Source organism: Schistocerca nitens, chromosome 2 (assembly GCF_023898315.1).
Source record: "Schistocerca nitens isolate TAMUIC-IGC-003100 chromosome 2, iqSchNite1.1, whole genome shotgun sequence".
NCBI lineage: Eukaryota > Metazoa > Arthropoda > Insecta > Orthoptera > Acrididae > Schistocerca > Schistocerca nitens.
Window position 1 is genome coordinate 671128785 of NC_064615.1, and position 27161 is coordinate 671155945.

General features: G+C 40.5%; 1 protein-coding gene across 1 annotated transcript in view; it reads right to left on the reverse strand.

The window, feature by feature from the left end:
• The window catches only part of LOC126235234 (sialin-like), a 168376-nt gene that overhangs the window by 60641 nt on the left and 80574 nt on the right, over nucleotides 1–27161 (reverse strand). The window contains exon 6 of the mRNA XM_049943966.1: nucleotides 13001–13147. Within this exon, the coding sequence (XP_049799923.1) occupies nucleotides 13001–13147 (147 nt within the window). The remainder of the gene's footprint in view (nucleotides 1–13000; nucleotides 13148–27161) is intronic.

Below are 27161 nucleotides of genomic sequence, written 5' to 3' on the forward strand. Positions count from 1 at the left end.
GGGAGGATTTGCTGTTGATAACGCAACATTAAATCGATTTTTCACATTTCATTTTGTATTACCATTTATTATTGCAGCTATGGCAGCAAGTCATTTATTCTTTCTTCACCAAACAGGATCTAATAACCCGTTAGGACTAAATGGAGATATCGAAAAAATTCCATTTCATCCATACTTTACTTTCAAGGATTCTATTACATTTGTATTAATAACATCATTATTAATTATATTATGCTTAATTAATCCTTACCTCCTAGGAGATCCAGATAATTTTGTACCTGCTAATCCAATAGTAACACCAGTTCATATTCAACCAGAATGATATTTCTTATTTGCATATGCAATTTTACAATCAATTCCTAATAAGTTAGGAGGTGTTACTGCATTATTCTTATCAATTAGAATCTTAATAATTTTACCATTTTATAATAAAACACCACTCCAAGATATCCAATACTATCCTACTAATCAGATTTTATTCTGAATCATAGTAGTTGTATGTTTATTAACATGAATTGGTGAACGACCTGTTGAAGAGCCTTACATTATAACAGGGCAAATCTTAACAATTATCTACTTTACATACTTCTTAATTAATGTCAATGTTGCAAATGCATGAGGTAAGCTAATTAAGGAATAATAAGTTAATTAGCTTAGGAAAAGCATGTTTCACTAAATAAATGAGATAAATAAAATCTTTAAACCAACGAAGAAAATAAAAAAATTAAAAGATAAAGGTGAAAAACTTTTTCAAGCTAAGTATATTAACTTATCATAACGGAAAAATGTTAATGTACCCTGAACTCAAATAATGCCAAAGGATATAATAGCAAGCTTAATAAAAAATGTAAAAGAATAGAAATCACCACCTAAAAAACTTAAAGCTGATAATATTCTTATATAAACAATTCTAGTATACTCGGCTAAAACAATTAAAGTAAAACCACCTGCACCATATTCAATATTAAAACCTTAAACTAACTCAGATTCACCTTCGGCAAAGTCAAAAGGAGTACGGTTAGTTTCGGCTAAACAAGAAGCAAAACAAGCTAAAGCTAAAGGAAAAGAAATAATAATAAATCAACAATAAAGCTGATAATTTATAAAATCAAACATGTTAAAACTACCAATTAAAATAATTAAAGATAATAAAATCAAAGCCAAACTAACTTCATAGGAATTGTTTGAGCAACAGAACGAAGAGAACCTAATAAAGAATAATTTGAATTAGAAGATCAACCAGCGATTATAACGGTATAAACACCTAATCTAGTGCAACATAAAAAAACAAAAACCTATAAGAAAAAGAACATATATAAGTTAAGTATGGGAAAATTACTCAAACAGCCAAAGAAATCATTAAATTAAACACAGGAGAAAAATAATAAAGTAAATAATTAGATATAATAGGAATTGGCTGCTCCTCACAAATCAACTTAATAGCATCACTAAGGGCTGTGGGATTCCTACAAATCCTACTTTATTTGGACCCTTATGAATCTGAATATAACCTGAAACCTTACGCTCTAATAAAGTTAGAAAAGCAACACTAATTAAAACATAAATAACTAATAAAAGAAAATTTGAAAATAAACATAAATAAATCATAAAGTATCAATACTATTTGTAGAAAAAGTCTACATAAATGAATTCTAAATTCAACACATTAATCTGTCAAAATAGAAAATTAGTTATTATTAATCAATATAATAAAAAACATTTTAGCCATATGGTCCTTTCATACTAATATGGATTGATAGTCTTAGGATAGAAACCGACCTGGCTCACGCCAGTCTGAATTCAGATCATGCAAGAATTTAAAGGTCGAACAGACCTAATCACTGGGCTCCTGCACCCAAAATTTTTCTTAATCCAACATCGAGGTCGCAATCTGCTTTGTCGATATCAGCTCTCAAAAACAATTACACTGTTATCCCTAAGGTAACTTAATCATATGATCATAAATTACGGATCAAAACAACAAACATAAATCAATGATATAATAATGAAGAGTTTATTTATTCTTCATGTCACCCCAAAAAACATCGTCATTAAAAATAGAAAGACAAGCAAAAAACTATATAAAAGTAAACTCTTAAGTTCTATATGGTCTTCCCGTCCTAAAGAAGAATTTAAGCCTTTTGACTCAAAAGTTAAATTCAAAAATTTATTAAGAGACAGTTGATTTCTCGTCAAGCCATTCATACCAGCCACTAATTAAGAGACTAATGATTATGCTACCTTTGCATGGTCAAAATACCACGTCTCTTTATAAATATGCTCAGTGAGCAGGCCAGACCTCGAAATATTTTCAAGAGGACTTGTTTTTGATAAACAGGCAGAAATCAATTTTGCCTAGTTCCTTATAATAAGTTTACAAGGTAAAAATTTTATACAAATAAATATACTAATTCTATCATTATTACAAAAATTTTAAAATTAAATTAATAATCTTAATAAAAAACCTAAAATATTTATAAAATCAAAATAAAAAATAATGAACTAAAACGTAATCTTAAAGATAGTTGGTTTAAAGCTTACTATTATATTTTTATAAAACAAATTATAGGCTATTAACCCTTAAAGAATAAATAAGTTCATATTTATACTTAAAAAATTAAATAAAAATAATTAACTTCGAAAATTAAATTTTTCTTAAGAAACTAGATATCTTAGGAAACGATTAACATCTCATTTCTATAAATAATTTAATAATAATTAAGGTACAGTAACTATAAATTATTTATAAATCAACCCAAATCGAGACAAGTAAAATAAATACTAAAATTTTGATAAACCCTGATACAAAAGGTACAATAAATAGAATCTACTTTTAAAAATTTAAAATAATATTTCATAAAACACTTACATTACCAATAAACTATAATTTAAAAAATCAGTTCTATAAAATATACTAAGATAAAATTCAACAAGATTATTTATATTAAATAATTTAAAAAGCAAAAAATAAATATAATAAAATAAATAATCAAGATATCCTGATTTGCACAGAAAAATTTTCAGTGTAAGTGAATCACTTTACTAATAAGTTATATCTTGCACCTCTTCCTAGATACACTTTCCAGTACATCTACTATGTTACGACTTATCTCATCTAAATTGAAGCTATCTTAAAATAATAAAAATAGAATAATCAATAATGAGAGCGACGGGCGATGTGTACACACCTCAGAGCCAATATCAGTTAAATTAAATAAATTAAACTACTATCAATCCACCTTCATTAACAGTATTTCACCATAAAATCCGTTATAAACAAAAATCTATTGTAACCCACCTCCTCTTAACTATAAGATTCTCCGATAATGGATATATACAAACAAATAAATTAAGTAGAGTAAATCGTGTATTATCAATCATGGGGTAGGTTCCTCTGAATGGAATGAGATACTGCCAAATTCTTTGGGTTTAAAGACCTTAACTAATAGTACCCTGGTAAATATAATTAACATTTAAAATAGTAGGGTATCTAATCCTAGTTTATCATTTAAATTTCACAGATTCATAAAAACAGCTACAAATAAATTTTAACATTTCACCTTACAAATTTATATTTTAACCCTAATAATATAAACAAATGTTTTAACCAATAATATTCACTTGTATCAATCGTATAACTGCGGCTGCTGGCATGAATTATGCCGATACTAAATCAATTGCTAAATTCAAAATCACTTGATATTTAAATCAAATTCCTGCAAAAAGTACATTCAGATTAACAAAACTTACATATAATACAATTAATCAAAACAAGAAAAAAATAAAAGATTCAAATATTTAAAGAAAAAAAAGAAAAAATCACAAACAATAGCAAAAAAAAAAAAGAAACACACCCCCCTATGAACACAACAACTTCTCTATTGTATATAAATAAAGATTAATATGGAATGTGTATACCGATAAATGTATTATATTCTTTCTTATTTAATCTTTCTTTTCACTATTAATAAAGAAAGATTAAATAATAATAAATATATTTTATACAATTTTGTAAATTAATGTAATATGTTATTAATATAAAATTAACTTTATATTAAGTTAACTTAAATATTTAGTAGTTAAATAATGTAATTATAGATAATTAGATAATTATATTATTATGATTAAAATAATTTTTTATATTAATATAATATTTTATATTTACAATTATTAATTTTATTTATTATATCCAATTATAATAATATTTAATATTAATTTACATATTATTATATATATTATAATACAATCAACACGTGTGCTGTTAGATCCCTTCATGAGCTAGGTAGGCTACAGAATTTAAAAAGCAAAATGGTTGGTTGAAGATAGATACAAAAAGCGGCATGCTGGTGGGAGAACACGACTTCTGGTCAGATAAGTAGATGCTTTTAAAAACAACAGCATGTAGGGCTAATGACAAGTAGGGGTAATGATGAATAAGAAAATAGGAATACCTGTAAACAACATCGCGAATGCATTTTATCGCAACCAAGAGAGACACGAAGGCAGCACACACCACTGTAGTATAAATTTATACACTGCCTAGTTAAAAGTATCCGGACAACACTAAATAATGTGCTTGTGACCACTATACGTTGCGAGAGGTGGATCCGCTGGTACAAAAGGAGGTGGAGAGCATTGTATTGTCAGTAGACAGGCAGTAGCAGAAGACTGGGTCGCTCAGAAAGTTCAATGATTCCGAACATGGACTAGCTGATGGCTGTTAGCTGACTAACAAACCTATCAGGGACATTTTAATCCTTCTTCAGCTGCTCATGTTGACTGTTGGTGGTGTGACTGTGAATAGAAAGAACAACCACAGATAAATCAAGACCTGCCAGAACTCATGTACTGACATGTAGGGACCGTGGAGCCATGCGGAGGGTGATTGTAAAAATACACAATGTGATCAAAAGTATCGGGACACCAGGCTGAAAATGACTTACAAGTTAGTGGCGCCCTCCATCGCTAATGATGGAATTCAATATGGAGTTGGCCCACCGTTAGCCTTGATGAGAGCTTCCACTCTCGCAGACATACGTTCAGTCAGATGCTGGAAGGTTTCTTGGGGAATGGCAACACATTCTTCACGGAGTGCTGCACTGAGGAGAGGTATCGATGTCGGTCTGTAAGGCCTGTAACGAAGTAGGCGTTCCAAAACACCCCAAAGGTATTCTATAGGATTCAGGTCAGGACTCGTGCACGCCAGTCCATTACAAGGATGTTATTGTCGTGTAACCACTCCGCCAACAGGTGATCGATCGTGTTGAAAGATGCAGTCGCCATCCCCGAATTGCTCTTCAACAGTGGGAAACAAGAAGGTGCTTAAAACATCAATGTAGGCCCGTGCTGTGATAGTGCTACGCAAAAAAACAAGGGGTGCAAGCCCCCTCCATTAAAATCACGACCACGCCACAACACCACCACCTCTGAATTTTTACTGTTGGCACTACACATGCTGTCAGATGACGGGCATTTGCCATATCCATTTCCTGCCATCGGATCGCCACATTGTGTTCCGTGAATCGTCACTCCACACAACTTTTTTCCACTGTTCAATCGTCCTATCTTTACTCTCCTTACACCAAGCGAGGCGTCGTTTGGGATTTATCGGCACCATGTGTGGCTTATGAGCAGCCGCTCGAGCATGAAATCCAAGTTTTCTCACTTCCCGCCAACTGCCATAGTACTTGCAGTGGATCCTGATGCAGTTTGGAATTCTTGTGTGATGGTCTGGATAGATGTCTGCCTATTACACATTATGACCCTCTTCAGAATAGATCAGTAGATCACATAACTAGCGGGGAGATACGCAACCGAGGTTGGGGGAAAAGTAAATCATGGCACAAGCAGACTAAAAGATGCGACCGGTTGATAGGACGCATCCTGAGGTATCAAGGAATAATCGGATTGTTCACAGAGATAAGGTGAGGGGAGGCGGAAAATTTGTAAAATGCTCGACTACAGTAACCAGGTTTAAAGGGATGTCGGTTGCAGCTGGTATTCAGATATGAAGAGACTCGCACAGCGTAATGTAGCGTGGAGAACAGCAATAATACAGTCGTCAGGCTGAAGACCACAAGAACAAACAATAGCTTTCAAGGAAGACCTTCCTTTAGTAATAACAATATATCTTCGGTCTAAAGAATACTTTCATGATTAAATGTCATTTCATTAGAATTAAAACACCAAATAATTTTGTCAGGTACATTTAAGGAAATTATTGATTCACAAGTTTTATGCTGTGTGGTCATTCCACATCAGTCTCAGCTGGCTTGGAGCGCGGTATTCCAGCGATTAGCTTGTCTATTGCGTTTCGGTATGTCTGGACATCGGGGTGGAAGGTGCATTTGAATCAGTTTTGGACCAATTAGGGCAGTGTAAGCGGCAAATGAAAATGTTAATGCGTTGCGTTGCGATTGTTCTTTGGCGTGAGAGTAGTGATTTCAGCAACAACCGCACAGATCTTCCAGTACGTGAATTTTTCCATTTTTTTAAAGTAGGGATTTACATTTTAGCTACTGTCAGGAAAATTTTATGTCATGATTCACTTGCTAACATTTCTCAGTTGTAACATATTCATGTCTACAGATCATGAGAGTTATTCTTAGACTAACGAACTGCTTGAAACAGTGTAACTGGTTCGATTGGACACACGGCCACACTAGTATATAATTAATTTTTTTTTAGAATCTGATCTTTCTACGAGCTTTTGAAATCATTATCAGTTTCGAAGTCAAATGCTCTATTCATTAATTTCGTGTAACAATTTGTGAACAAGTTGAGAGAAGGAGTGCTGTCAGCGTAGTAGGAAGCTGCATGTTCTCCACTCAGAATCGATTAACATTGGAACTGGCGCTGTGTTACTGAAACCTTTAGGTACACTATCACGCGCTCAAAAATATTACCGATGCCAGGAAACGCGGACGTCCGAAGACAACCGGTTTATTATCTTACGTCCAGTATGCTTTGTCAGAGCTGACAAAGCTTGTACGTACTCAACCAGGATAACTTATCGCATTTGACAGTTGTTCATTAACTGTGGGAGAGATAGTACACAGCGACGAGGACATATAGGCCACGTCAACATACACCGAGCATCCAAAAGTTATACAGCACGTCAGGGGCACGTAGCTATAGTAATGTCGAATCATTTCAGTATGGTCGATCTAGATATACTCGAAATTTGGCGCGAGGGAGATTGTTGTTGTTTCGATTGAGACAGACCATGTGCTGCAGTGGGTTAGTTAGAAGGAGCGAAATTGCGGTCATTTGAACTATCGACCTAAGTGGAGGGCTCTGGAGACAATCGTTTGATGCTGAGGCTTGAACCTATATGACCACGTGCAGTAGATGACAAGATACTTGCACTGTAATTATGAAAATTTACTGACCCTGAAAATACAGTACAGTTCAGTAGTGTATTATCTTGCTTTATCACACTCGTCCTCTGATCACATGAATCTGAGGGAGACGCACAGTCGTCACCGCTTTCAGACCGGTTCTCAACAGAGAGCGGCAGCGCGGCAAGCGGCAGCGGCGAGCGTTTCCCGCGGTGACGCGGAATTGCCGTTCTCACCTGGAAGCCGCAGACGCTAGCGGTAGCCCATTACCGACATTCAGGTATGGGGTCTGACCCACAGGAGAGCGCGGTGCATTTTGTTAACTGCACCATGAATCAATACGAAAGAGAGACGAAGGTGGGTGAAGACATGCCAATATTTAATTTTTTTACTAAATATTCTTTCACATATTTCATTATTCATGTTCCCCTATTTCAGATTGGATGAATTACCGTTCACAATTGTTCCCTAACTCATTATATAGTTGATAACATTTAGAAAATCTGTGGTGTCACTGCCAGACACCACACTTGCTAGGTAGTAGCCTTTAAATCGGCCGCGGTCCGTTAGTACACGTCGGACCCGCGTGTCGCCACTATCAGTGATTGCAGACCGAGCGCCGCCACACGGCAGGTCTAGTCTAGAGAGACTCCCTAGCACTCGCCCGAGTTGTACAGCCGACTTTGCTAGCGATGGTTCACTGTCTACATACGCTCTTATTTGCCGAGACGACAGTTTAGCATAGCCTTCAGCTACGTCATTTGCTACGACCTAGCAAGGCGCCATATTCAGTTACTATTGATATTGATATTGTGAATCATGTACCGTCAAGAGCGACGTTGATCATTAATGGATTAAAGTTAAGTATCAAACTAATTACGTCCGCTTTCTGAATTCTAATCACTGTCATGTTCCAGACCTCACGTCCGTATAGTTCTTCCCTCCTCACGCCAGCCTGCGAGAGCTAAAGCACGTGCATTTCGGCCTCCTCTTGTAACACGGTGTTGGCTCTTCTGCCAACCCAACAAAATCGATCGCCCCACAACAAAAATTTGCTATGACTCTCATAACAGCTTTCAGTATTGTAATTTGCAGTTCAAAATGTGTGTGCATTCCTAAGGGACCAAACTGCTTTGGTCATCGGTCCCTAGACTTACACACTACTTAAACTACCTCAAACTAACTTAAACTAACTTATGCTAAGAACAACACACACACCCATGCCCGAGGGAGGATTCGACCTCCGGCGGGAGGGACCGCGCAGTCCGTGACATGACACCTCTAACTGCGCGGCCACTCCGCGCGGCTAATTTACAGTACCTAAATGCTGTTTACTGTAATGATAGTACATGTAATAAGCAATTATTTAGAGCTGAAAATGTATGACAGTTCATTCTCAGTAACTATTATATTAAAATCACACTCGGTGAGTGTTAGTTATTAAAAACAATCAATGAATTACTTTCCCAGTAATCAACTCTAACTCTAAACTGCCATTAACATTATCATAGCAGACATAGACGTAAACCCAACACCCACCCAGCGCAATGGTACAAATCAACATGCCTACCAACCCCATAGGTAGTGAGCCGATTGAAAGAACATACGACAAGAAAAAGAAATTATCGTATGGTTAAGAGAGACAAAAATTTAAAACGTTGTGAGAGACTGGAACTCGGAAGCAGAGATAGGAAGAGAAAATAACAGAAGAACATGGGCTCAGGGGAAGGACTGAAAGAGGAAGCCACCTGGGAGAATTTTTCACAGAGCATATTTGACCTATATTGTTGTGCTCCATCTCTTTTTTCGCATTTTCAAATTTGCCAGATAGTAAGAGGGTACGAACTTTCCACGTACCAATCCTTAGATTTTCCTCTTTCCTCTCCTTTTTCTATATATTTACACTTTCAATTATCCTCCATGTACTCCCCTTCCAGAGATCCGATTGAGGGGACGTTTTACCTCCGGATTCATTATTTTGCACTTAGAGGGTCATATCAAGTGGGCCTTGGGAATAGTAATATTTTATTCAGGCGAGGAAAAAACGGAATGATTGGAGTAGTTATCATGGTAAAGAAGAAGGTAAAAATCATGATAATGAAGGTGGAATACATAAATAGCAGTCTGATGATACTGAGGTTGAAAGGTCACAAGAAAGACGTAGTTCTGATACGGGTCTACATGCTAACAAGCCAACACAGCAACGATGAGATTGAAGGGTGCTACAGCAGAATTGAATCACTGGTGGAGAGAGAAAAGAAAAAGGCGTGCATAATAGTAATGGGAGATTAGAACGCGGTGGTTGGCGAAGGGAAAAACCGAGATGTGGTTGGAAAGTTTGGATGGGCTAACAGAAACGAAAGAAATGCGAGAATGGTCAGATTTTGTAAGGCAAACTCATTGGTAGATGGAAACACGCTTTCTGAACATCACAAAAGATGACGGTAAACATGGACATCGAATATACACAATAGGAAATACCAGATCGATTACATGCTAATACAGAGTAAATTCCGGACATGCATGAGAAATGCCAAGGCTTATCCAGGAGCAGATATTAACTCTGACCACAACTTGGTTGTAGCAGATGTGCAGGTTAGATTGAAAAGAATGTTGGTAGGTAAAGTGAGGGACAAATTTAACTTGGATGCTCTAAAGGAAGAAGGACTAACCAAAAAGCTTGAAGAAGAGTTCCGAGACAAGTGGAAAATTAGAGAAAAGACAGGGGGCATAAATGAACAGTGGAACCAGTTCCGAGACACCCTGAAAGCAACCGGTAAAGATGTCGTTGGTCTGATGAAGTGCAAGTGGAGAAGGAAAACATGACATGATCTTGAAGATGGCAGAAAGGAGAAAATGGAAAAACGCACAAACTGATGAGGAAAAGGCAATACAGAAGACTGAACAATGAGCTGGGAAGAGTAACTGATCAGGCCATGAAAAAATGGACCAGAAAAATCTACTCAGAAACTGAGACACTGGAGGAAGAGGGCAAGTATGAAAAGATGTATCGAGTAGCCAAGGAAGTCGTATTTCAGGGAAGGAAGAACAAGACAAATATGGAGATAGAAGGGAAAGATGGAACTCTTAAGTGACCCACACGCTGTTCAGAATAGATGGAAAGAATATATTGGAACTCTCTATAAAGCGGATCAAAGACCTTCCGATCTGCAGACTGAGAAGGAACAATCAGTAAATGAAGATGAGAAAGGAGATTTTATCCTACGTTCAGAGGTAAATAAGGCATCGGGAGAACTTAAAAACAACAAAGCGTGTGGCTTAGATGACATTCCGGCAGAAATGTTAAAGAGTTTAAAACAAACAGGCGAAAATGAGTTGACCTCTCTTGGCAACTACATCTACGACAAAGGGGCATGGCCAGAAGACTTTCTCGTAAGTATAATAGTCCCAATCCCAAATACCAATAATCCCAAAAAGTGTGAAGATCACAGGACAATCAGCCTAATATCGCAGGCAGGAAAAGTAGTTCTTCGAATTCTGAATAGGAGGCTATATGGAACGCTGGAAGAAACACTTGGTGAAGAACAATATGGTTTAATAAGGGGAGAGGGAGCACGAGATGCCATTGGACTTCTAAGAACCATCTGTGAAAGATACAAAGAAAAGGGCAAAGAAGTGTACGCTGTCCTCATACGCCTCGAAAAGGCCTTTGATAGAGTGCAATGGGAAAGCTGTCAGATATCTTGAAAAAGAAAGGAGTAAAGTGGAAGGAGAGAAGATTAATCCCAAATCTACACCTGAATCAGAAAGCTCGGGTACGAATAGGTAATGGGATCTCTGAAGACAGCACGATTGGGAGAGGCGGTAGGCAGGGCTGCTGTCTCTCGCCGATTCTGTTTAACGTCTGCTTGGAGGAAGTACTGGAAAGCTGTTTGGATGGAACAAGAGGCGTCAGGATAGGTGGGCGGAAAATTGAATGTTTAAGATTTGCAGATGACATGGCGATCCTCGCAGAAAATCAAGAGACACTGACTCAAATGTTAAGTGACCTGAATGAAGCCTGTGCAGCATATGACATGAAAATTAATAAAAAGAAAACCGAAAATAAGGTCATAGGCGTCCACAGCTCGTGGTCTAGTGGCTAGCTTGCTGCCTCTGGATCACGGTGTTCTGGGTTCGATTCCCGGCCGGGTTGGGGATTTTCTCTGCCGAGGGACTGGGTGTTTGTGTTGCTCTCATAATTTCATCATCATCATTCGTGACAGTGGCTAGATTGCCTTGCGAAAAAATTGGACTGTGTAAAATTGGGACTTTTGTATGGGCGCTATGACCGCGCAGTTGAGCGCCCCACAAACCAAACATCATCACCATAGTCATAGGCCTAAAGAAAAGAAAAGTGAAAATTAAGTTGGGGTCAGAAATCATAGAACAGGTAAGAGCATTCAACTATTTGGGAAGTTGGATTAAAGAAGACATGGATTGCCAACAAGATATCAAAGTGAGAATGGATCTGGCGAAAGAGGGATTTCAAAAGCAAAGAAGACTCCTAACTAGTTGTTTAAACAAGGAATTAAGGAAGCGACTGGTTAAGACCTTAATATGGAGTGCGGCCTTGCATGGAGCAGAAACGTGGACTTTGAGGACGCAGGATGAGAAGAGAATTGAAGCTTGTGAAATGTGGATATGGCGTAGAATGGAGAAGATCAGCTAGACTGATAAAGTCAGGAATGAAGAAGTAATGAGGAGAATTGGAGAAGAACGGAGGATGCTGCTGACGGTGAAGAACAGGAAACTAAACTGAATAGGCCACAATCTAAGAAGAGATAGCCTTCTAGTAGAGGCAACTGAAGGTTTCGTTCCGGGAAAGAGAGGGAAGGGCAGAAGAAAGATTCCAGATGCTGAATGATGACAGCAGGCCACAAGGAGGGTACCAAAGAATGAAGAGAAACGCAGAAGACAGAGAAGCATGGAAGGCTATGCGGTCAAACCCTGCCGCAAGGCACACAACCCGATGATGATGATAATTTAATCACTGCTAACACTTTGCTTACGAATCAAGAAAGAAGGATGCATATGTGGAACAGAGTTTTCGAAGCTAGATTATAAATTGTGAGACTTTTCCAGGTGCAGATGCAAAGTGACGATAATTTATTGGTTATGAACAATAATTACAACGAACGAAAAAGGTGGCAAGTTAAACTGATGGAAATTGATGAAGTTAAGGTTCAAAGTTTGTTGATAATCTTAACGGGATCATTAGGCGGTGACTGCAACATAGGAAGAAATTCGCTACAAGAAGAATGGCCACTTTTGGGAGAAGAAATAGTGAAGGCAGCAGAGTATGAAACATTTTTTATATAAAAGTAAGTTCCATCCTTTTAATGTTAATTCTCTAGCTCGTAGATTTGATCTAAAGATAATGTCAAGGAGATACAAGTAACCAGGAACAATCATAAAAAAAGTGAGCAGGAGATGATTGTATTATTGGGCCAAACATGGTCTTTTTTCTATAGTACTGTCATCAGTATAATTTGGCACCTAAGACATTAAATCAGACATGCTGATGTAACAGCAGATTATGTTCCTTAGCTAGATGCGTGCCTCCACCGGTCAATTCGACAGCACTTTGGAGCTACCCCATTTGGAAAACACCTGTAGCCACTGCTGTAGCCAGTAGGTCCAAGCACAGAATGACTCACCATGCCGATGCTCCAGCCATGTATGTTCCTGAGGTAGGTGGGTGCCTGCGTCAGCAGGGTGGACATCACCCAGAAGCTGCCCCACTTGGCCAACACCAGCAGCCACACCTGGCGCGAGGTCAGGATGCGTCCCCAGGGAGTTGCTGGCTGCAACGATATGTAGTTTGTTGCTCTCATAAATCTCCATTTCCTGGGCCACATTAAAGCCATGAAAGAACGCAAGCCATCAGCAAAGAAGTGATCATGAAACAATGTCTCTCATAGCAACGCCATGTCAAAAGATTTTAGATCAGTCAATTTTAACAAATTTATTTAAGAGTTAGGCTTCCAAAAGTCTCATCATATACATATACCAACTCCTTCAGCATTTCGAACTACTTGGGAAATGTGCTAAACCATTCTTCCTGGGGAATGTAAATCAACTCACCAATGTACAACTCAGCAGTTTCTTTATTCAGAGGGCGTTTCTGCCCTGTGAGCGCTTATTCGCTACTGGGGAACAAGAAGAATTCCCAGGGTGCCAGTTCAGATAAATAAGCACACTGAACAGAAAAATAGTGACCCGCAGCAGACATATCGATGATACCATGTCGCACTCGCTCTGGCCTTGATAATCGCCTCAGTTCGACGAAGAAGAGATCCACAAGTTTATTGAGGTGTGCCATATCCAAATGTACCCACTTACGGATGTTTAGATTCAGTACAACTACCAAAGTGAGGGATGCTAATTCCCACATTTCAAGCACTGTTATATAAATAGTAATACACATTTTCCATGGATTACGGTTGGGTGATTTAGCAGCCCAGTTGTGATACGATAGAGAGACTCAGTATTCTTGAAACCAGGGAGGTATGAGAGCATCCCAGTGAAAATGACTTATCATGTTGGAATATCGGAGTGTCAACAGCAATAGCAATCTATGTCCACATCAGTAGTGCGACAAAGCCGCCACCACCCCACACCGCATTGTTGCCAAATTTATTCAAGATGACAGATCCAAGATTGCATTGATAGGTATGGGAACGTCGTAATGATGTCATGGTGGGAAGTTCAAATTTTGGTGTAGAAAAAAGATCACTTGGGCTACCACCACTAACTTAAGAAAATGGCAGGAAAAGAGGTCACTTGGGCTACCTCCACTAACCAAAGACATTAGAGCGCCACCTCCTCCTTGGAACTGGCAGGAAAAGGACTCAGCCTGTGCTGGGCTGCTGGATAGGATGGACATAAGTATTTTCCATGCAGTCTTCATTTAAACAGTTTGAGTTGTCATAGGCAGTAGCTCCATTAGGTCTGGAGTCCAACTGACCTAGTAGACAGTACTGTCACCAGAGGGCTCTATGGTCCCATGGTGGTCTGTGGAAAAATGGCCCGAAAAGGACTCAGCCTGTGCTGGGCTGCTGGAGAGAGGAAGAAGTGTACTTTATTTATTTCGGAGCAATTTATTTAGGGATGGATTTCACGTAGTTCATTTATTACACTAATACTAAACACTCGCTCTGATGTGTTTGGGGTCATAATACACAGCCTACAGACCTGCAAACTATTCGTAAATCACCGAAATAATGCAGTACACTGATATACGGACACGCAAACAACTCGTAACTTGTCAAAATAATGCTTTTAAAACGCTGTGCGACCACGCTCACTAATTATGAACTGCTGAAATAATGCATTGCACAGCCCACAGATATGATCACAAAATAATGCAACAGACACGTCCACTACTCGTGAAATTGTCAAAAAAATAATGCATGTTTAACGCTCTGACAAGACGCTCACAACGCTTGAGCAGCTGAAAATAATGCACTGCACAAACACCTATTGCACGAAAGAAACGCTTTCGAACTATCGGCAAGAAATTCGACCGCAACATATCAACGAACTATTTCCTGCACAGCTCCAAGGCGTGCACAACGGATGGCGTGCTCATGCCAGTGACATTTGCGAGACACGTCTGGGCCACCTGCACGTGTTTGCCATTGTTGGCGCGATACCTTTCTACCTGCTGTCCAGTGAAGACCTAATTACCGAGCGACTCACCATCGTAGGTGCAGATAAGAGATTATCAGTGTTATACTGATATCTAAGGTCTATGTAAATAAGAGCTAAATGCCCCCTCTGGATGTGCTATAAAATCTGTTGCAATGCTTCCCAGAATAGCACAGGGTACAGTCTCCCTAGCGATCCTAAAGGGACATGCAAGACGCCTCTGGGCGCGTACGTGTTTACCCAGCCACCACGCATACCCACCAGTCCAGCGTCAAGCAAGAGGTGTCTGTGGAGCGACTCACCCACGCTGACGCAAGTAAAAGGCTATCAGTGTTATACTGCTGTCACATGTCTATGTAAATAAGAGCCACGTGTACCTCTCGGATATTGTAAAGTACTGAAGAAACAGTTAACAGTCGCTTTTGTAGGAGCTTTCATGATGTCTCAGCTTGTCCGCATGGAAATTCTTGTCCTAACAGGACTTGTTTTCGAAAATAGCCCAGAATAACGCCGACTGCATATCTCCTCATGGTCCTAACGTGGCACCCTATTCACCATCTGTTACCCTTCCTGGAGATCGTTAAGTCCTGCTTTCGACAAACATCTTTGAAATGCAAACGTTCTCACCGCTATGTAGAGGCTCCTATGTCCCAGCACAAAGGATGTCTTGTGAATGAATGGTGCTTTCTGATTGGCTCCTACTGAATTCACCCACCAAATTACTGATGCTGCTGGTGTGGAAGCACTGTCTGCCTTTTTTTCTGCAGATGAGACTTTCAGCGGCAATACTATTTTGTAGAGATTGCCATACTGCTCTGACAATTAAACCCGGAAAAAGTGCCTTAAAGATCATCAAATACAGAAAGACACTTGCTCAGTTACACCACTCTGCCACTGAGGATGAAAGCTTGAATATCACAGCGTGAAACCGATCTGCAACCTGGCGATATATCACCACATACCGTGTCAATGTAGTAAACATACATACAATTCGTATCCTGCGCCATCAAAATCGCCCCTTTTACATCGACCGCCAGCACTTGTGCATATACAGTGAAGACAGGGAGCATAAGCACATGTACCGAATATACTCCTTGCAGCACTAGATACTATCCACGAGGTACGGTGGTCATTTACCACAGCCGAAGATTACAAGTCATCTGCCCCCGATGCATGACCAGCGTGCCCTCAGCACACCAAAGTCACACTCCAAACTGTTATACAAAGTCGGAGTAGGTTCTCCTCAGCACAGAGGCCTTATAGTTTCTGACCCCGACTTGCTTTACTTGCTTGCTTTCTAGACCCCTCTCCAGACTCTGGGATCACAAGAACATGTGTAACTCCACATGGTTTCCCAAAATATATTATACAATTTTCGCAGTACTTCTCGATATCAAGCACATGCAATATCGCTTGCATAGCAGTATTGATTGTGCAGTATAATTCCGAAGACATAGACCGGAACCTCCCCCTATGAACCATGGACCTTGCTGTTTGTGGGGAGGCTTGCGTGCCTCAACGATACAGATAGCCGTACCGTAGGTGCAACCACAACGGAGGGGTATCTGTTGAGAGGCCAGACAAACGTGTGGTTCCTGAAGAGGGGCAGCAGCCTTTTCAGTAGTTGCAGGGGCAACAGTCTGGATGATTGACTGATCTGGTCTTGTAACATTAACCAAAACAGCCTTGCTGTGCTGGTACTGCGAACGGCTGAAAGCAAGGGGAAACTACAGACGTAATTTTTTCCCGATGGCATGCAGCTTTACTGTATGGTTAAATGATAATGGCGTCCTCTTGGGTGAAATATTCCGGAGGTAAAATAGTCCCCCATTCGGATCTCCGGGCGGGGACTACTCAAGAGGACATCATTATCAGGAGAAAGAAAACTGGCATTCTACGGATCGGAGCGTGGAATGTCAGATCCCTTAATCGGGCAGGTAGGTTAGAAAATTTAAAAAGGGAAGTGGATAGGTTAAAGTTAGATATAGTGGGAATTAGTGAAGTTCGGTGGGAGGAGGAACAAGACTTTTGGTCAGGTGAATGCAGGGTTATAAATACAAAATCAAATAGGGGTAATGCAGAAGTAGGTTTAATAATGAATAAAAAAATAGGAGTGCGGGTAAGCTACTATAAACAGCATAGTGAACGTATTATAGTGGCCAAGACAGACACAAAGCCCATGCCTACTGCAGTAGTACAAGTTTATATGCCAACTAGCTCTGCAGATGACGAAGAAATTGATGAAATGTATGACGAGATAAAAAAAATTATTCAGGTAGTGGAGGGAGACGAAAATTTAATAGTCATGGGTGACTGGAATTCGACAGTAGGAAAAGGGAGAGAAGGAAACATAGTAGGTGAATATGGATTGGGGGTAAGAAATGAAAGAGGAAGCCGTCTGGTAGAATTTTGCACAGAGCATAACTTAATCATAGCTAACACTTGGTTCAAGAATCATAAAAGAAGGTTGTATACATGGGAGAATCCTGGAGATACTAAAAAGGTATCAGATAGATTATATAATGGTAAGACAGAGATTTAGGAACCAGGTTTTAAATTGTAGGACATTTCCAGGGTCAGATGTGGACTCTGACCACAATCTATTGGTTATGAACTGTAGATTAAAACTGAAGAAATTGCAAAAAGGTGGGAATTTAAGGAGATGGGACCTGGATAAACTGAGTAAACCAGATGTTGTACTGAGTTTCAGGGACAGCATAAGGGAACAATTGACAGGAATGGGGGAAAGAAATACAGTAGAAGACGAATGGGTAGTTCTGAGGGATGAAGTAGTGAAGGCAGCAGAGGATCAAGTAGGTAAAAAGACGAGGGCTAGTAGAAATCCTTGGGTAACAGAAGAAATATTTAATTTAATTGATGAAAGGAGAAAATGTAAAAATGCAGTAAATGAAGCAAGGAAAAAAGAACACAAACGTCTCAAAAATGAGATCGACAGGAAGTGCAAAATGGCTAAGCAGGCATGGCTAGAGGACAAATGTAAGAATGTGGAGGCTTATCTCACTAGGGGTAAGATAGATACAGCCTACAGGAAAATTAAAGAGACCTTTGGAGAAAAGAGAGCCACTGGTATGAATATCAAGAGCTCAGATGGAAACCCAGTTCTAAGCAAAGAGGGGAAAGCAGAAAGGTGGAAGGAGTATATAGAGGATCTATACAAGGGCGATGTACTTGAGGACAATATTATGGAAATGGAAGAGGATGTAGATGAAGATGAAATGGGAGATACGATACTGCGTGAAGAGTTTGACAGAGCACTGAAAGACCTGAGTCGAAACAAGGCCCCGGGAGTAGACAACATTCCACTAGAACTACTGACGGCCTTGGGAGAGCCAGTCCTGACAAAACTCTACCATCTGGTGAGCAGGATCTATGAGACAGGCGAAATACCCTCAGACTTCAAGAAGAATGTAATAATTCCAATCCCAAAGAAAGCAGGTATTGACAGATGTGAAAATTACCGAACTATCAGTTTAATAAGTCACAGCTGCAAAATACTGACACGAATTATTTACAGACGAATGGAAAAACTGGTACAAGCCGACCTCGGGGAAGATCACTTTGGATTCCGTAGAAATGTTGGAACACGTTAGGCAGTACTGACCTTACGACTTTATCTTAGAGGAAAGATTAAGGAAAGGCAAACCTACGTTTCTAGCATTTGTAGACTTGGAGAAAGCTTTTGACAATGTTGACTGGAATACTCTCTTTCAAATTCTAAAGGTGGCAGGGGTAAAATACAGGGAGCGAAAGGCTATTTACAATTTGTACAGAAACCAGATGGCAGTTATAAGAGTCGAGGGGCATGAAAGGGAAGCAGTGGTTGGGAAGGGAGTGAGACAGGGTTGTAGCTCTCCCCGATGTTATTCAATCTGTATATTGAGCAAGCAGTAAAGGAAACAAAAGAAAAATTTGGAGTAGGTATTAAAATCCAGGGAGAAGAAATAAAAACTTTGAGGTTCGCCGATGACACTGTAATTCTGTTACAGACAGCAAAGGACTTGGAAGAGCAGCTGAATGTAATGGACAGTGTCTTGAAAGGAGGAGATAAGATGAACATCAACAAAAGCAAAACAAGGATATTGGAATGTAGTCGAATTAAGTAGGGTGGTGCTGAGGGAATTAGATTAGGAAATGAGACACTTAAAGTAGTAAAAGAGTTTTGCTATTTGGGGAGCAAAATAACTGATAATGGTCGAAGTAGAGAGGATATAAAATGTAGGTTGGCAATGGCAAGGAAAGCGTTTCTGAAGAAGAGAAATTTGTTAACATCGAGTATAGATTTGAGTGTCAGAAAGTCGTACTAAAAGTATTTGTATGGAGTGTAGTCATGTATGGAAGTGAAACATGGAAAATAAATGGTTTGGACAAGAAGAGAATAGAAGCTTTCGAAATGTGGTGCTACAGAAGAATGTTGAAGATTAGGTTCAAATGGCTCTGAGCACTATGGGACTTAACATCTGTGGTCATCAGTCCCCTAGAACTTAGAACTACTTAAACCTAACTAACCTGAGGACATCACACACACCCATGCCCGAGGCAGGATTTGAAACTGCGACCGTAGCAGTCGCGCGGTTCCTGACTGAGCGACTAGAACCGCTAGACCACCGCGGCCGGCGAAGATTAGGTGGGTAGATCACGTAACTAATGAGGAGGTATTGAATAGGATTGGGGAGAAGAGAAGTTTGTGGCACAACTTGACTAGAAGAAGGGATCGGTTGGTAGGACATGTCCTGAGGCATCAAGGGATCACAAATTTAGCATTGGAGGGCAGCGTGGAGGGTAAAAATCGTAGAGGGAGACCAAGAGATGAATACACTAAGCAGATTCAGAAGGATGTAGGTTGCAGTATGTACTGGGAGATGAAGGAGCTTGCACAGGATAGATTAGCATGGAGAGCTGCATCAAACCAGTCTCAGGGCTGAAGACCACAACAACAACAACATAGACCGGAAATTATTTCTACAACAACTCGAAACCTTTGCTGTAAACTACTGAGTAACTACAATCTTTATAATTTACAAAGTCAACTAAGGTGTTTCTCATGTCTAGAGAATCAGCAAACATTTTTTCCACCTGTTGTTCACCTTCTAGATGCACACACCACAATCAATTTTCTCTCAACCAGATAAAGACAGGAAATGTGAGGAAGCAGTCAACCAGACAATTTACATGGGAGGGAATAATGGTCCAGCGCAAACACACGTTCATAATGAATCTTCTCAAATATTCACACAATCACGAAGGCTGTCCAACACATATTGAGTATTTGCTATACTGCCGTCTAGAGGACGACATGATTAGGTCAGGTACATTCCTGCATCCCAACAGGCCTTTATATTCGGACAGCTCCTACAGTACAGGTGATGCAACCTTACACTGGTCTGTGCAATGGATCAGTACCTGTATATCTAATAGGATCGTCACATATCTATTAAGATCGTCACATGTGCATGATGCTGGCACACCGACGGTATTTGATTTCGATATATAGGAGGAGAGAGAATCGGTAAAAGTATTATCGAGTTCTCTATCGGATGAAGTTAGTAGAACTTTTATAGTTCGTAATTTTTCTCTTTTGTATAGTACAGAATAATGATGATAGCGTGTTGGGGTGATAGATGTGAATGGAATCTGAGGACGCAGATCTGCTTCGAACTGTAGTACCTGTATGTAGTTTGGGGATGCATCACAATGCAGTAGCAAAATCCTCGTCCTTCTCCCAGTTGCCATACTGTCTGTTATACTACCTCGTGTTGCAGGAGCTGGCTTCGTTTGGCACTGACCTTACACATTATATACTGTTGGTGGAGCTACAACAAAATGTTCCCAATTCCACTGAATGGTCAAAACACAGTCCTGCCGCACTAACTCAGGTCACTCTGTTTTTATTCGGGTTGCAGAAGGTGGTAGATATGTTGTTGTTGTTGTGGTATTCAGTCCTGAGACTGGTTTGATGCAGCTCTCCATGCCATACAGTAAAGCTGCATGCCCTCAGGAAAAATTACGGCTGTAGTTTCCCTCTGCTTTCAGCCGTTCGCAGTACCAGCACAGCAAGGCCGTTTTGGTTATTGTTACAAGGACACATCAGTCAATCATCCAGACTGTTGCCCTTGCAACTACTGAAAAGGCTGCTGTGGTAGATATAGTTCTCTCCAACTTCTGTTCAGTTCTGACTTAAATTGCGGCCGAAGTGGCCGTGCGGTTAAAGGCGCTGCAGTCTGGAACCGCAAGACCGCTACGGTCGCAGGTTCGAATCCTGCCTTGGGCATGGTTGTTTGTGATGTCCTTAGGTTAGTTAGGTTTAACTAGTTCTAAGTTCTAGGGGACTAATGACCTCAGCAGTTGAGTCCCATAGTGCTCAGAGCCACTTAAATTGGAATGATCACATGCGTCAAGTTGCAGAAATGGCAGCACTTGCCAGAGGCTTAGGGACTATATAAAATTTTACTGCAGCAGATAGGTTCGAAAAAGGTGACTCATTTCGAGATATGAGAGTGACATGCTAGTGTCCATCGGATACAACGTATGTATGTGGTTGAAAGGAAAGACGATTCCAAATCATAGAGACGATTTCTACTGGAAAGCGTAGCACTAGAGATCTGAAAAGCCAGTGTGCATTCCTTACGACATAAATCAGCACACCATCCTTTTCAATCAACCATCGGCTATAACCCAGTGGATAAATCACTGAACCTCTGACAGAATGTGTTACAAATACTGGAGGAATAGCTAGGGGCAACATGAGGGAGCTGCAAATATCACGTTCCTTAGGAGAATCACATTCTAAATTAGGTGATTTTATTACGAGCTTACACCGTCAGCGATGTGTAATCGCAATTTCGGCTTGTTAATATACACTCCAGCGATCACTGTCTAAATTCAGTGTTGCAGTGTTTGGAAAAACCACTTCATCCGGAGGTAATGCAATACCTCGATTTGTAAAGTCAGTATAGCTTGTAACATGGATACTTGTGAGCACCTGTAGAATCAAAATCGCTTGCGACTGTAACATGGTCTTTTCGATCCTTTATTTTAACATACAGCGGACTGTAAGACGATTACGCCTCTCTTTCTAAGACACAGGGGTACCACTCGCAGCAAAAACTTATGAGACATGTCTACCCATCGCTGACTTTTGCTCAGTATTGATTCGTATCACCAGCAATCAGTTATTGCCAAAGTATTACACTTAGTATTAGGGGATGCGTGATGGGTTCACCTTGAGCATCAGGCTTATAAAATTGTTTGTGTGTCCCAATATGTGCAAAGAAAATGACTATGTCCAATCGTAAGGAAGGTATGGATTTGACGTGGAAACTGTGATAGAAAAGGGAAGAAAGTATGTCAAGTCATAAGAATGGTACAGATATTTTGTACCTCACTCATTGTCGAATGTCGTCCAATTGAGACCGCGATCGTAATATTTAATTGTAAGTATTTAATTATAAGTATATATACGTAGCTGGTTTCCCAGGACGATTCTGGGGGTGCATGGCGCGCAGTAGCGGTGGCTTGTGTCGGGAATGATTCACGTTTCTGACTAACGGCAGGAGCTGTCCGAATGGAAAGGCCTGTTGGGATGCTGGATTGTGCGTGACCTAATCATATCGTCCTCTAGACGGCCAAATAGCGAACTAATACTCATTATGTGTTGGACAGCCTTCGTGATCGCGTGGATGTTTGAGAAGATTCAATATGGACGTGTGTTTGCGCTGGACCATTATTCCTTCGCATGTAAATTGTCTAGTTGACTGCTTCTGCACATTTCCTGCCTTTATTTGGTTGAGAAAACATTGATTGTGGTGTGTGCTTCTTGCAGATGAAGAATGGATGGAAGAAATGTTTGCTGATTCTCTAGACGTGAGAAACACCTAAGCTGACTTCGTAAATTATAAGGATGATTAGGAATCTGTTATATCACCGACATCGGTTTACGTAAGTGGAAATGTCAATTTTGTTCTAATTTTTTTTTTTTTTTTTTTTTTTTTTTTTTTGAGGTTTCACGTAAAGGTCTTCGCAGATGAGAGCAGTTTCTAGTTACTCGGTAGTTGACAGCACACTCCACCTCGCTAAGGTTTCGAGTTTCTATACAAATAATTTCTGTTTTATACCTTCAGAATTATACTGTACAAGCGATACTGCTATGCAAGCGATATTGCATGTGCTTGATATCGAGAAGTATTGCGAAAATGGTATGATATTTTGTCAAACGATGTGGAAGTACACATGTTCTTCTGATCCAAAAGTCTGGAGATGGGTGTAGAAAGCAAGTAAGCAAGCAGGTCGGGGCCAGAAACAATAACGCATTTGTGTTGAGGGGAACCGACCCCGACTTTGTACAACAGTTCGGAGAGTGACTTCGGTGCACTGAGGGCACTCTGGTCATGCATCGGGGGCAGATGGCTTGTAGTCGTCAGCTGCAGTTAATGAACACCCTACCTCGCGGTAAATATCTGCTGCTGCAAGGAGTATATACGCTGCATGTGCTTATGCTGCCTGTGTTCGCGGTATATGTACGAATGTCTGGTGGTCGATAGCTATATGCATGATGCAAAAGGGGCGATTTTGATGGCATAGAATACGAATTGTATGTATGTTTACTACATTAACACGGTATGCGGTGATATATTGCCAGGTTGCAGATCAGTTTCATGCTGTAATATTCAAGCTTCCGTCCTCAGTGGCAGAGTGGTGTAACTGAGTAAGTGTCTTTCTGTATTTGACGATCTGTAGAGCACTTTTTCAGGGTTTAATTTTCAGTGCAATATGGCGATCTGTACAAAATAGTATTGCCGCTGAAAGTCTCATCTGCAGAAAAAAAAGGCTGACAGTGCTTCCACACCAGCAGCATCAGTAATTTGGCGGGTGAATTCAGTAGGAGCCAATCAGAATGCACCATTCATTCACAAGACTTCCTTTGTGCTAGGACATAGGAGCCTCTACATAGCAGTGAGAACGTTTGTGTTTCGAAGATGTTTGTCGAAAGCAGGACTTAACGATCTCCAGGAACGGTAACACATCTTATATCTGCACCGGTGAGTCGCTCGGCAATTAGGTCTTCGCTGGACCACAGGTAGATAGGTATCGCGCCAGCAATGGTAAATGCGTGTGCGTGGCCCAGAGGAGTCCCACGTATGGGACCGGTGTGAGTGCGTCGTCTGGCATGCGCGCCTTGGAGCTGTATAGGGAATAGGTCACTGATAAGTCGCGGTCAAAAGCATTTTTACGTGCAATGAGTGTTTGTGCAGTGCATTATTTTAGGCTGTTTAAGCATTGTGAGCGTGTTGGCAGAGTGTTAAATATGCATTATTTTTTGTCAATTTCACGAGTTGTGAACGTGTCTGTCGCATTATTTTATGATCATATCTGTGGGCTGTGCAAAATGCATTATTTCGACAGTTTATGATTGATGAGCGTGTTTGCGTAGCGTTTTACAAGCATTATTATGCCAATTTAGGAGTTGTCTGCGTGTCTCTACACCAGTGTACTGCAATTTTTCGGAAATTTACGAGTTGTTTGCGTGTCTGTATATCAGTGTACTGCATTATTTTGGTGCCTTACAAGTAGTTTGCAGGTCTGTAGGCTGTGTATTGTGACTCCAAGCACATCAGATCGAGTGTTTTATATCAGTGTAATAAATAAACTATGTGAAATCCATCCCTAAATAGTCCTGAAATAAAGTACCCTCCTTCCTCTCTCCAGCAGCCCAGCACAGGCTGAGTCCTTTTCCGGCCATTTTTGCCCAGACCGCCATGGGACCATAGTGCCCTCTAGTGGTAGTACTGTGTGCTAGGTCAGTTGGATTCTGGACCTCATGGTGAACACACTGGATGGAGCAACTGCCTATGACAACTTAAATTGTTGAAATAAAGACTGCGTGCAATATAAAGACTTACATCCCTCCTATCCAGTAGCCCCACCAATTTCAAGGAAGAGGTGGTGATCAGATGTCTTAGGTTAGTGGAGGTAGCCCAAGTGACCTTTTTTCCCCACCAAAATTTTAACCTCCCACCATTTTCTGGGGGAGCGGAGGGAGGAGGGGAGAAGAGGGGGTTAGGTTAGTGGAGGTAGCCCAAATGGCCTAGTTTCCTACCAGAATTTTAACTTCGCACCATGACATCATTGTGACATTGCCATATCTATCTACGCCATCTTGGATCTGCCATCTTGAATAAATTTGGCAACAATGCAACATAGGATGGTGGCAGCTTTGTCCCACTACTTACATCTGCATAGATACTCCGCAAGCCACCATAAAGAGCGTGGCAGAGGGTATCCTATAGCACTGCAAGTCATTTCCATTCCTGTTCCACTCGCAAATAAAGCGAGGGGAAAACTATTGTCTATATGTCTTCATTTGAGCCCTAATTTCTCGAATCTTATATTCATGGTCCTTACTCGCAATGTATGCTGGTGGCAGTAGACTCGTTCGCCAGTGAGCTTCAAATGCCTGTTCTCTAAATTTTCTCGATAGTGTTTCTTGGAAAGAACGTCACCTTCCCTCCAGGGGTTTCCATTTGAGTTCCTGAAGCACCTTCGTAACACTTACAAGTTGTTTGAACCTACCGGTAAAAATTATAGTAGCCCACCTCTGAACTGATTCAATGTCTTCCTTCCGTCGGGCCTGGTATGGATCCCAAACACTCGAGCAGTATTCAAGAGTAGGTCGCACCATGAGTTATATATGGTCTCCTTTACAGATGGAGCACACTTTCCTAAAATTCTGCCAATAAACCCAAGTCGTCCATTCGCCTTCCCTACCACATTCTCGTTCCACCTCATATCGTTGTCCAATGCTATGCCCAGGTATTTAAATGACTTGACTGTATCAAGCTGGATACTAGTAATACTGTAACTGTACATTACGGGTTTTTCTTCCTACTCATCGTCATTAACTTCCATTTTTCCACATTTAGGGCTATCTGCCATTCATCACAACAACTAGAAATTTTGTCTAAGTCATCTTGTATCTTCCTGCAGTCACTCAACTTCGACAACTTACCGTATACCACAGCAGCATTAGGAAACAGCTGCAGGTTACCGCCCGCCGTGTCCGCCAAATCATTTACGTTTATACAGAACAACAGCGGTCCTATCACACTTCTCTGGGGCACTCCTGACGATACTTTTGTCTTTGCTGAGCATTCGTCGTCGAGGACAACATACTGGGTTCACTTAAGACGTTTTAGAGCCACTCAAATATCTGTGACTTATTCAATATACTCCTGCCTTCGTTAACATCCTGCAATGGGGCACCATGTCAAATGCTTTCTGGTAAGCTAGAAGTTCTGCCTGTTGACTTTCATCCATAGTGTGGTATCAACGTTCGATACCACATTTGTTAGGGGTTGTAGTTATCGACCGCGGTCCGTACTAGTATCGCTGGATCCGCGAGTCAAGACTAGCGCCGCTCCGCGGCTTGCAACAAGTCTAGCTTGCGCTCGGCGACTCTTGCTCGGGAAGCAACCTCTAACAAGGCGTTTAGTTAAAGTATGGCCTATGTGATGCCTCTATAGCTCTCTGTTTGTAATTATATTCCTCCTGACTATGAAGATTCCTGTATCACCAGTTAAGTACGATATAGTATTTTTTACCAACGACTTCTAATAATTTTAGTCGTTGTAGACCCAGACCATGCAGCCAGCTCCTTATGGACTTAACTGGCAAACCTGCTGTGTATGCAAAGAATAGATTTGTATGTTTCTATTTAGCATTGGCCACCAGTCATTCACATTGGCGACGACTCGTTCGTCGTCATCATAACACATAGTTCGCAGTAAATCATGTGAGCAAAGGGCAAGTTGAGTTTCAAACGAACGATGCTTTTTAAAATCATGCTGATTCGTGGAAATGAGTTTCTCAGTCCCCAGAAAGTTTATCATATTCTAACTGAGAATACGCTCAATGATTTTGGTGCAAACCTAATTTAGGTGTAGTGGCGTGTACTCTGCAGCTAGAGGGCTCCGAACTGTAGCGTGCAGCGTGGCGGTGTGTCACGTAACTATGCCGTAACGTGAGAAACAGCGTGCTGTAATCGAGGTGCCAATTCGAAAAGTTCATCCGTACATGTAACACCCTCTCCTTCAGCATGACAATTCCAGATCACACATGAGCGCTGCGACATCCGCAACAGTTCTACGATTTTGG